At 41.7% G+C, this 12,046-nt stretch overlaps 1 protein-coding gene across 1 annotated transcript in view; it reads right to left on the bottom strand.

Moving 5' to 3' along the window:
• Positions 1–3,729: 3,729 nt before the first annotated feature.
• Positions 3,730–12,046, bottom strand: part of LOC118838648 (tripartite motif-containing protein 43-like) — a 51,104-nt gene continuing 42,787 nt past the window's right edge. Inside the window, exons 3-8 of the mRNA XM_036745993.1 lie at positions 10,940–11,285; positions 10,633–10,740; positions 7,036–7,329; positions 6,139–6,161; positions 5,871–5,962; positions 3,730–4,097 (exon numbers count right to left, since the gene is read on the bottom strand). Of these exons, the coding sequence (XP_036601888.1) occupies positions 3,859–4,097; positions 5,871–5,962; positions 6,139–6,161; positions 7,036–7,329; positions 10,633–10,740; positions 10,940–11,284 (1,101 nt within the window). The 5' untranslated portion in view covers position 11,285 and the 3' untranslated portion in view covers positions 3,730–3,858. The remainder of the gene's footprint in view (positions 4,098–5,870; positions 5,963–6,138; positions 6,162–7,035; positions 7,330–10,632; positions 10,741–10,939; positions 11,286–12,046) is intronic.

Raw genomic sequence — 12,046 nt, 5'->3', positions numbered from 1 at the left:
AGCCTGTTTGCCTGTTTTAACCAAACTTTTAGGTGGACACTCTGAAGGTTTGTCTTTCTTAGATCGAACTCTGAAGGTTGACAGGTGCCATTCTGTGGCTTGCAGGGTTAGAAACAGAGTCAACAGAGAATGGAAGTTGGTGCCCATTTGTACTTAGGCAGTGTGGACATAAGGCTTGTTAACAGAATTTTTAATGAGCTAGTCTCTAACCTGAGAGCAACACAAAGTAGGCTTAGAGACAGGGGTGCCAGTAATCAAGGTATTTAATTAATCACTTTCAAAGTGAGGAATGTTCTCTTAGCTGAAGTAAAGGCACAGGTTATATTCTTAAATCATAACTAGGGAAGGAGGCGGGAAGTGGTTACAAACAATCAGGTTTCCCACAGGAAACCTCTAAGTCCCATAACACAACAGTTTTGGAGTCAAGTCTTTGGGGGTTGTAACCACCTCCCCTAAAGCACAGAGCCAGAGTTCTGTGACAGGAACAGATTCTACCATCTTTGATTCACTTTGCAATTGCTGGACCTTAACAGTGATTGTAAGCGTTTTCAGAGTTTTGATTAATCAGTTTATGCTGCATTGAGAGCTCTGACTCCCAAGCCAGAGTCAGCTCTGGAGAAAACTAAATTATTAGTATACTTATATATCAATTAATATGAAAATTATAAATTCCTTTCTCAGTCTCAATCAGAGTGTATTGAGTGTATGTTTTAGAAGTAGAAAAAAATTTAAAATGAAATTCAGTCTTGATTCCCTAAGAGTATATAGAACTTGTGATTTTTTTTTTAACCTAAATTAGGTGACTTATCAGCTATGGATTCTCAAAATAAGAATCTGGAAACAGGGAGAACAATTTGAGTTGGTTCTGTGTGAATGGAGAAGAGACAGATATTGTTTCATCTTTAACCTGGGGCTGCCAGAGGATTGAGGGGCCATTGATCCATGTGATTTCCTCTTAGGTAGATAAAACGAATGAGAACACTTTCAATGGTTTAGAAAATAGTGAAATTTAAGATTAAATTGATTGCTTTGCATTGGTCAATGTAGACAGCCAGCTCTGAGATAGTCCGTGGTGAAAAAGATACATGCCAGATTTTTCTTTGAGCCTGAGCCTGTTCTTTTCTGAGCTGTGTACTCAGGATGTGGGCTCTCCAACTCCCTTGAGAACATGTCTTCGCAGCTGTTATCCACATGGGAAAGAACAGAAATGTTTCAATATGGTTAGCATCTATGGAACTAAGTAACAACATGTCCCAGGGCTACATGGGCTACGTGGGCTATGCAGCAGGATGCTACAAGGGACCAAAGTAAAGTAACAAAGCAATGCAGTGCTTGGTCCACTTATATGATTCCATAGAGTATACAAGCTCACTGCCCCTGTTTAATAAACAGAGTTGTTCTATACTCTGCCTGGCCCGTGTCCTCCTTTCCCTCTCTGCGGCATTCGGCCATCTCCGGGCATTCTGTGCCACAGCCGCTGATGGTAGGTCAGGAGAGCTGCAGGGTTCCAGGCTTCTAGATGAAAGCAGGTGATTACATGTAAGCATCAGGTTCTAGGTGAAATGCAGCCGGGATCAACCCAAAGCATGCCACAAAGAAAAAATGTGTACAGGAAGTGTTTCATGGTCACATTTCAGAGATGACTGAATTTTGTAATTTGAAGAGATGTAGAGGAACATTTTTTCAAAAACTGTCTACCAATTTCACAGCTTAAACGCAAACATTAAGCTACCTTCTGTGTGTTCAATAAAGCTGTTTCCTTCCAATTACCCTCCGAAGTATGCAGTACAAAGTTGACTTGCCCAGTACCTCACAGCTAATAATTGTTTGAGGCCAGACTTGAACTCAGGTCTTCCTGACTCCCAACTCGGTGATACTCCACTGTGCCACCTTGCACCCCCCATTTTCAAGTCAAGGAGTTGGGTGAATATTGCCTATCATGGACATAGCAGTGCAAGGGATTAATGTTTCTGCTGACATAGAACCTTAACAGCAGAAAATCAGGGCTCAGAGTTGAGTCTGGATCACACAATTCTACTAACTTTTGGCTTTGAATTCAGGCCTCTCTTAGTTTCAAGTTCAGGCCTCTGTTTGCTACCTCAAGCAAGTCAGTGGAAATTCTGGTTTAGTTAATAATCAACATTTATTCAGTGGTTTGAGGCTTATGGAATTCTTTGCTATCTCACTTGGTCCTCACCATCTTACCAAACAGCTGCTATTGTTATCCAGATGATGAAACTGAAGCAGAGAAAAGTTGAGTGACTTGATCAGGGTCACTCAATCAATAGGTGTTTGAGGTCAAATTGGAACTCAGGTCTTCATGAACCCAAACCCAAAGATTTTTTATCTACAGGATCACCTAGGTTACTCCTCTTCCCCATTCCCCTTCTTTCCCCTTCCCTTCCTCCATGACTATCCTGGGACTGATCACCTGAGGATGTTCTGCCCAAAGGATGGCCAAAACCTACCTAGTTATCTTGGGGTGTACCAGCTAGATTTGTTTCTTAAAGACCATGCCTTAAACCCAGTTCTCTTGGGCTCTTGTTGATTGGTCAACTATTGTTGGTCTCTGCCCAAGTACCACTAAAGGGTGATTTTTGGACCCTCCTGGCTCAGAGTGAATGTAAATAATAATTGTTTCTCTTTTGGCCAGCAACCCTGAGGGTCTTCCCCTCCCAGAATGATGTTTTCTTTTTTTTTTTATTAAAGAGGCCATCCCTTGGTTCACTTCTTCAATAGCCCTAATCACTGAATGGGCATTGCCTCAAAGTGAGAACTTGAAAAGACCTTTGCTTAAAAAGGCCAAGGTCTCCCACTGCATCCTGGGCCACTCCAGTAGTCCTGATCTATATCTGGCTACTAGATCCACATGGCTCCCGAGGAGAAAGTGAGGCTGGTGACTTTGTATAGCCCTGCCTCACTTAAGTCCAATTCACTTGCAAGTCATGGCATCATCATCTTCCTGATGTCATGGCCCTCTTTGAGAATGAAAGACAAACCATACAACCATACACAGGAGACCGAATAACAAGGGACTAAATACAGGCAAGTACTGGATTGTGAAAATTGGAGTGAATATTTAGTAATTGTATATATCAAGTTGGCTTCTCTATGAGTTAAGTTCTTAAAGCCAGTAATCAGATTATATTTTGGGGGGAGGGGAACTTTCTACTGCTAATGGTAACAGTTTGGGGAGCTGACATGTATAGAATGAGAATTCTTCCCAGGCTGGATTAAGGCATACGTATTTTTATATCAAAAACATAAGAAAATTCAGTTTCTATTTAAAGAAGTGTTTTGGAGAAAAATACAAAGCTGGGATTGAATCAGCTCCCATATACATCTAAAAACTAATTTGTCTCCTTCCCCACCAAATTTTCCCTGGGCTTCCAGGGTCTAGATCAGGAGTTAATTTATGAGTGTCATGGACCTGTTCTGACGGTCTGCTTAAAACTACTGGCATTTTTCAGCATAATACGGCTAAATGCCTACAATAAGATGGAAAACCACTCCAGTATCTTTTCCAAGAAAACCTCCCCCCCAAAAGGGGTCACAAGAGTCACACAAATGAAAATGACCAAACAACAAAATGCCATTTTTTCTTATCCTAGATCAGACCCCTTCAAATCTATCCACTGATCTTTTGAGAGTCTATGTATATAGAACCCCTGCTCTAGATTTACAATCCTATGACTGACTGATCAAGTATGAAAGTGATAGGAATCAGTATTTCCCAAGAAGTGAAATTTATTAAATACAACAGATTCAAAACCATATATACAGAGATACCCCAAACTCAGATGCAAAGCCATTTGCACATACTGCTTTTTGACTGGACGTAAAGAGACTTAAGATTAGTTATCTTGACGAAATGAAACCACTCGCAATGGTGATCTTTCTTGCACATCCTTCTTTGTCGACAATTCTATCCTGGGACCAAAGATTTAGCAATTCTCTTCCTTGGATGGCCTCAGCTTCAACATTGCCAGTTGTGTAAACAGCTGATGTATTTCCTGAGGAATCACTTATAAATGTGATAGTCCTCTTTTTATCGTCGGACAAGGTGTAGTGATTGCAGTTCTCCAACAGTTTAAATCCTATAGGGAAGGAAAGATATCAGTCCAAAACAACAGGATTTCAGTCCTGAGAGAGATGGAGACTTTGGCTATTTGGGATCTCCAGAACAAGAATAGTCTGTATATAACTGTTATGGTTAGGGAAAGGGATAGCATTTCTAGACAAGACCAAGACCTCTTTTTCAGGCATTTCATTTTTACTCAAAGTGGCCTCCCCATACTATATCTATTCACAGGTAATAACCCCCTCTCTTTTTCAGCCAAAAGTCACTTTCCAGGACTCTGGGATGTCCAGATCTTCCCAGCTCTCTGACATGGGCAAAAAATGAAAAGATACCTTTCCATTAATTAAGAGCCATCATAGGGCTAAACACTGTTTGTTAATTAAGGCACCAGTATAATTAGCAAGGACTTCTGGTGGTGCAGTGGATAGACTATGAGGCCTGGGGTCAGGAAGACTCATCTTCTTGAGGTCAAATATGGCCTCACTTACTAGTTATGTGACCCTGGGCAAATCACTTAACCCTGTTTGCTTCAGTTTCCTCATCTGAAAAATGAGCTGGAGAATGAAATGGAAAACAACTAAACAACAACTAAAAAATTAGCAAATAGTACAGTGGTCTAATTTTCTAAATCTTTCAAAGTAAATTGAAAGGGCAACCTTTGCCTCTCCAAATTCTTCAGTTAATTTTACAGAGGAGGAAGAAAGACTGGGAGAAAATTTTGTCCACTTTTGCCTATTTGTTGCCTGGAGCAATGAGTCATTAAGGTACAGATGAGTGGGAGCTCTCCAAACACCTGAAGACTTATTTCATAACACAGACATTCCTGAAGGATCTTATCAATTCCAAGCCCATAGGTGTCTGAGAATCAAAGACTTTATCTTCTCCCAGGTCCCCCACCTCAAATGAACAGACTGCAGCCCTCACAGGAGAGAAGCCATTTGTTCCAGTTTCAGGCTCCCTGGTTTTTATTTCACTCCCAAAAGATCCAACAGGATGAAAGATCTGGGAAGTCGTTTAGTACAACACCCTTCCCACCCACTACTCCCAGGCAGAAATGAGGAAACTTTGCCCCAAGTGGAAGTGAGTTCTCTAAGGTCATAGAGAAGGTGTCGGTAATGTTTATACACAAAGCTTACACTCCTAGTGTAGGGAGTTCCTTCCCCTAAGACTATCATAAGGGGCCTGGGATTTCTTTAGCATAATTTGTAGAAAGGAGGTATATACTAATTCTTTAGTAAAGGGCCCCTTTGGGGCACTAAGAATTCTCCTATCTCAGTGTCATTTCCAGTTTTCTTCCACCCTTCATGAACGAATGAATGGAAAAAAGCCCTTATTATGCACTTACTACATGCCGAATACCATGCTCAGATCTCCCAATGCCTCCAATCCACAACAGGAGACCTCTCTGTGTTCCTACAGTCCCTCCCTTTGAGCCAAACCACATCCTACGGTAGCTCCATGACTACCCCCAGTGGAAACCTGACTGATCAAATGAAACCGGGCAGCACTAGCAGGACAGAGCTCTCATTGAGTTTGCTCTCTTTCCCCCTCCCCACACTTTTTTCCCCTCCTAGTTCTGGTCCCAACACTCTACCCCGACTGGGCATACTATTCTATTTTATGGCATGTTCTAGGCAAATGTTTCTCTCTATACTAGGAGTCATTTCCAAGGTAAGTTCACAAGGATGTCATTGCCTAAACAGCAGAAGCATTCAAATACCATTCTTCCAGTAGGACTCTTGTGAGAAAAGTCTAAAAACAGATTCCTGCCCAAAGGGCTGACACTTACTGTGATAGAATTTTAAAAAGTCAGCTACCACCATGAGATAAAAAGTATCCACTCTTGGAATGAAAGGTTTCAGATTGTACCGTCTCATACCCCTACAGAAAAGAGAAATCAATTATAAACAATATAGGTTGTGCTCTTCATTGTACTAAAGGCCAAACTTCCTATACCCATTTGGAGCAAATACACAAGCTCCTTCTCCCAAACCCCCCCTTCCCACCACACCCTAATTTAAACTGTGTAATTATTTAATATCTACATAGAAACATACCTTTCCATCATTGCTGTCACATCCTGGGGGAGGAAAAGAACAGTCAGTGTAGTTCATGAATGTTTTCTCCTAAGGCTTGGCCAGGCCACCAACCTTTAAAAGCCATGGCATTCCAGCAGGGTAGTCAACCGCTCATTCCTCTTACTATTTTTCCTATTTCAACTTGGGAAAGCTGGATTCTGGACACAAACATTTTGCCCATGCTAGGAGGGGAATGAATGGGTTTATGATGGCACTATCTCCATAGGAAACTGGAAACCATGAATGCTTCCAGTGCCTCTCATTCCAGCCACTGCTGCCTGTATGTGTGAGACAGCCAACGTAGAGGAGAAGGGTTCCTGAGCATCAACTCCTTGTAACACCATTCCCTGCACCAGCCCACAGAGCCATCCCTCCAGCTCTTAAGCCAAACTGTCTCTCTCTAGAGGCAGAATATGCCAAAGGATACAATAGTGTGCCTGGCCTAGGGTAGAGTGTTGGGATCAGTATCAAGGAGGAAAACATTTAAGGTAGAAGTATACTTAAGAAAAGTCACTGAAGGGGCAGCAAGGTGGTACAGTGGATAGAGCACTGGATCTGGAGTCAGGAAGACCTGAGTTCAAATCCAGCCTCTGGGACCTGGGCAAGTCACTTAATCTCCACCTACCTTCAAAAATAAAAATAAAAAAAATTTAAATTTAAAAAAAAAAAAGAGTTGTGGAGAGAACTGTTCCACTGGTGTTGCTTCCTGGTTGCATTAGATCAGGAGCGACCCCTCTCCTGTTTACCCCAGAAACTACAAGGCACACACAGTGGGGTAGATTTCAAAAGAAATCCTGGGAAAGGGCATGAAAGAACATGTCATTAATTTCCTGTCCCCACATACACCTGGCCCTGAGGAAATGGTACTGGTCTCACCCGCAGCATTTCCAAGTCTGGTTTCTGATTCTGTTCCTGCAGCTCAGTGATTGTGTCCGTTAAGAGTCTGCTTTGGCTGTACATCATGGTCTCCCACTCCTTCTTTTGCTCCAGGATTTTACATTCCTGGGTAGCCTCTGTCTTCTTTAGCTTCTGATAAAGCTCGTTGAATTTCTCCTCTATCTTCTCTAGAATAAGTTCCTCCTTTTCCAATTTCTTCTCCTTCCCCTTCATGTATTTAAGTACTACGTGAACTTTTTGCTCATATATTTTTTTGGGAATATCTCTGTAGTCCTGCAGAGAAAGGTATTAAATGACATATTAGGGGCTCACTAAATCTCCCTTCCCCATCTGCTGTTACTGAAGAAACTGAGGCAAACAGGGTTAAGTGACTTCCTTCCCCAGGGTCACATAGATAGTAAATGTCTGAAGCCAGATTTGAAATCAGGAAGACATCTTCTATTTCAATATGGAGAAAGGGATAGACGGACAGATATAGAAATAGATATGGATACAGAGATATAGAGAGAGATACAGACATTGATTTAGACATACATTATTGGCAGGGGGAGGTGAGGTGTAATAAGACAGTGAAGCAACCTGTTTGTCTTTATCTTCAAAAGAACTGATTGCCTTATCATGTGAGATGGCACATCCCATGTGCCATCAAGATTTGACACCTACAATAGCTGCCCATAGGAAAGATTTGCCTCTTCATCTCTGGATTCCAAATTTAATTTCTCAGTTTCCAAAGACACCACTGAAACTGGCAGCTCCATTTATCCCCCTCTCTTCTTTGATTATCCCTTTGCTTCCCAAGAACTCAGCTTTCCTAAACACAATGAACTTATGGGAATTTAAACTTGATTGCAAATTCCTTGACAATTATATCAGCTTCAAGGGTATTCTATGTTTAGATCTTGTCCAGCTACTCCTATCCTCAAAATTCTGTCAAGGCTTCTTATTTACTCCTATGTCTGATTGCTGCTTTGCCAGAAACTTAATACTCCCCATAAACTGGAACTGGTCTACCTCTCCAATGGTCAAGGCCATCCCTACAGTCAATCAGATTTCCTGCCTCTGTACCTCTGGTCATGTTACTCCCTTACTCCCTAACGGCTCCAATGACACCATTCTTCATGAAGCCTCTCTACATTGAGTAACATAACTTTTCTGACGCTCACAAAACTCAAATGATATTTTATTTGTACAACTCATTCCATTAGTCATATCACTGAATTAGAAGTAAGGTGACAAAGTCAAGCTCTGCATCTTCCGCCAGCTTATTTTTATGTCCTCCAGAATTCATCACAGTGCTCTCTCTCTGCAGACCATAGATAGCCAATGATTGTTGAACTGACTGTATTCTACAGGTTATGCTGAAGGAAATATGGCTTTGAATTCTTGTGTCTTTTTTTTTTTAGCTGTTATTTCTAGGTTATTTGTTACAGGGAAAAACACCAGCTTCTGACATAATGAAATCAAAGCTATCATGCCCAAAAAATCTAAAAAAGAAAATGTGGACTGTCATGCCTCTTCATCAACCAATTGTACTGTGACCAGTCAACTGTTTCCGAACCAGGCAAGTCAATCAAGGGGCAGCACAAGCCCGGCAGGAGCTCAGTCACACAGGGCTCTTGACACCCCCTCCAAGACCAGTTCTCTTTGAACTTCCTTTAAAGGCTATGAAGGTCCTTCTCTTGTCACTTGACATGGATCTCCCAGTCAGCACTGACATTCAATGACAGTTTTTCTAGGTGAAACATGGCTATCTTGGAGCAGTAGTCAAAAGCCACTTGCTTCTCCATCCTGTCAGAAGAACCAGCAGTCAAAAAGGAAGACTGTTTATTGATGCCCAGGATCAGGACTTTTCCCACCACATACTTGCTGTGGTAATGACCATTTTCATCTGCACAGCTAGAGGACAAAACACCATCACAGAATGAAAAATGCCTATGAAGGAACTGCTTTTGATGGAGGTGTTGGAATAAGGTAGATTTGCCTCTTTCAGAACCCTCAGTGTCCAGAGCAACATGAAGTTCATGTGGGAGATGGGTCATCCACTTAGCCAAGTTCTGAGGAAATGCTGACTTTTCAATATTATTTCTGACTTCCTTATTAAATGCATCTACTTTGTGTAAATGCTGCTAGATTTGTAGGAATTCCCTGGATAGAAATCTAAAATGCTGAAGGAAACCTGGTAACTTGGTTCTTCTCCTTAAGGGTGATAGTAACATGCCCACCTGAGTTAGCCATATAAACAGGAAGAAAATGCAATAGAAATGTGCTCCTAGCTTCCCAGTCTTCTTAAACCTTATTATCTTTCATGTACTCTTAGATCCAATGACAATGATCTCCTTGCTGGTCCTCAAACAAAATCCTCCTCCAGACTCCATGCATTTTCACTGGCTATCTCCTATGCCTAGAACTCTCTTCCTCCTCATCTCTGCCTAATGGATTCTTAGCTTCCTTCAAGTCCCAGCTAAAATCCTGCCTGTATTTATCTAGCCTTTTGTGATCAACCTTAATCAGAGGGGAGGGGCAAGCATTATCTTTAAATTTGTATAACCTGTTTGTACACATTTGTTTTCTTGTTATCTCACTAGGTTCTTTGACAACAAGGAATGTCTTTGGCCCTTTCTGCATCCAATATTTAGGGCACTGCCAGGAATACACTAAGATCTTGCTTGTTCGTTTTTTTTTTTTTAAGGCAAACAGGGTTAAGTGACTTACACAGAGTCACATAGCTAGTCAGCGTCTGAGGTTGCATTTGAACGCAAGTCCTCCTGACTCCAGGGCCAGTGCTCTACCAACTTCACCATCTAGCTGCCCCTGAATACACTAAGATCCTAACAAATGTTCATTGACTGACTAGTATTAAGAATGATGATGTAGAAAGATAGTCTGACTAGTTTCTCAACCACTGTTTTCAAGGGCAATTGTAACCAGCCACACTATTTTATTAGCTAAGTCTTCACTTCACAAAGCTTATTTATCAACTGACTCCTTTACAGCAGGTTAATCATCCAATCCCCCACACTTGCCTGCTTTGATGGGTGGAAGGGTCTGAGGTTAGACACCACAGACCAGGGAGCTAAAATGAAAGGGCAGAAATAGAGGTCAGATTCAGCAGGAAACAAACAAGCGGCATTGGCTTTCCGATCAGGAGACCTTGGGTTTAATTCAGTGTTTCTATACTCACTGGGTAGCTAGGTGTGGCAGTGGATACAAGTGTCAGGCCAGACTCATCTTTCTGAGTTCCAATCTGGCCTCAGACACTTACTAGCTGTGTGACTCTAGGCAAGTCACTTAATGTTTGCCACAGTTTTCTCATCTGTAACAATGAGCTGGAGAAAAAGCTTGCAAACTGCTCCAGTATCTTTGCCAAGAAAACCCGCAAATAGGGTAACGGAAGAGTGGGATGCAACCAAAAACTCAACAATAATAACAGAAAACTCGTTAGTGGCATGAATAAAGGCAAATGACAAATGTCTGTGAACCTTAGTTTTCATAATGATGGAAGCTCGTTATAAGATAAAAAACAAGGGAATTTACAGATATGCAAGCAATTAGTGTGGGAGACAGACAGATACCTACATTGCATTTGATAATCCATGCCAGGGATCTCTCTTTCTCTTGAAACAGAAGTTCCTGAATTTTTTTTTGATGGTTGTTCAAGATTGCCAGATATAACTTTATTTTTTTCTGTAGGAGAAATGAATAAACATAATCAAGAAATCTGTGTTCTGGGGCTGAGGGCCATGAAGTGTATGCAGCTGCAAAACTCAAAGAGCCCTGACAGGTCAGTACTGTTTGATTGATCAATAGGGGAGAGTCACAGCAGGAAGGGGAGAAGCTGCTTGACCCCACCCCTCTGATTTCTCTTGACCCTTCCATGACTCACCCTGTAGCTCAGAGCGGCCACAGAAATGGGCCAATGTATGTGATGTATGTGCTCCTCTGATTTAGAGCAGGTCACACACAGTAAGGTCCTGTTCGCATCACAGAAATACTTCTGTTCTTCCCTGTGTATCTCACACATGCCTTCTCCTTCAGGGTACATGACAATGTCATGTTGAAGAGTTTTCAGGTGGGAGAATTCCCAGCATGAAGTGCAGCATGAAGATGAAGAGGATTTCTTCCAGAAGCAAGACATGCAAATTTTATGTCCACATTCAATGGTAATTGACTTAGAGACTTCATCCCAGCAGTTAACACAGATAAAGGGTTGCACATCACCATCCAACATCCTGAAAAAGACAATGAGGCAGGCTAAGGGTGTTTCTCTGGCTAGCTCACCCTCTCTAGTTCTGTGCCCCCTCCCCACCTCTCTTCCCCATCCCACCTTTCTTCCCCTTTCCCAGCCCTCTTCCCCCTCCCCACCCCTCTTTCATTCAAAAGACATTACTTGAAACAACATAGCAAAGTAATCAGAGGTTCCCCCCTCCAGTTAACTTGGGGCAAATGCTCCCCAAAATGTACACACCATCATTAGGAAGAGTGGGCACAAGTAGCAGACACTTTGTAATAATATCTAGCATTGATCTAAAACTTTAAGAGGCTTTCATACGTTAAGATTGCTTAATGCACATTCCAGAAACTCAGCATGAGAAAAGTGGCTTACCTAGGGTCAGGCCGCAGGTTAAAATATGAAATAGAATTCAAACTCAGAACCTCCGGATTCCCAGGCTTCTACTCGATATATTGTGACCATAGTAACTACCTAGTACTTCCTACTTTTCTAGGTGCAGCCATCTAGATTCAAAGCCTCCTCCCCAGCCAAATGCAAATGCCTTCAGTTCCCTTCACCACACCTAACTCTCTAAAACTCTAATTGGTAGAACAGTGTTCAGTTTGCATTGATAGAGGTCACAGAGGTTGTTTCCTTCATCGAAGAAATCATAGGTTCAGATCAAAAAACAAAGACAAAAGCAAATACAGTCAAAAAGCATTCAGTGCATTGAGATTTTTTTTTAAAAGATGAACTTGCTGACATGAACTTTTAAAAGTG

Source organism: Trichosurus vulpecula, chromosome 2, assembly GCF_011100635.1.
Source record: "Trichosurus vulpecula isolate mTriVul1 chromosome 2, mTriVul1.pri, whole genome shotgun sequence".
Taxonomy (NCBI): Eukaryota; Metazoa; Chordata; class Mammalia; order Diprotodontia; family Phalangeridae; genus Trichosurus; species Trichosurus vulpecula.
Note: the sequence above shows the minus strand (reverse complement) of the source record. Positions and strands in the feature narration are given on the sequence as shown.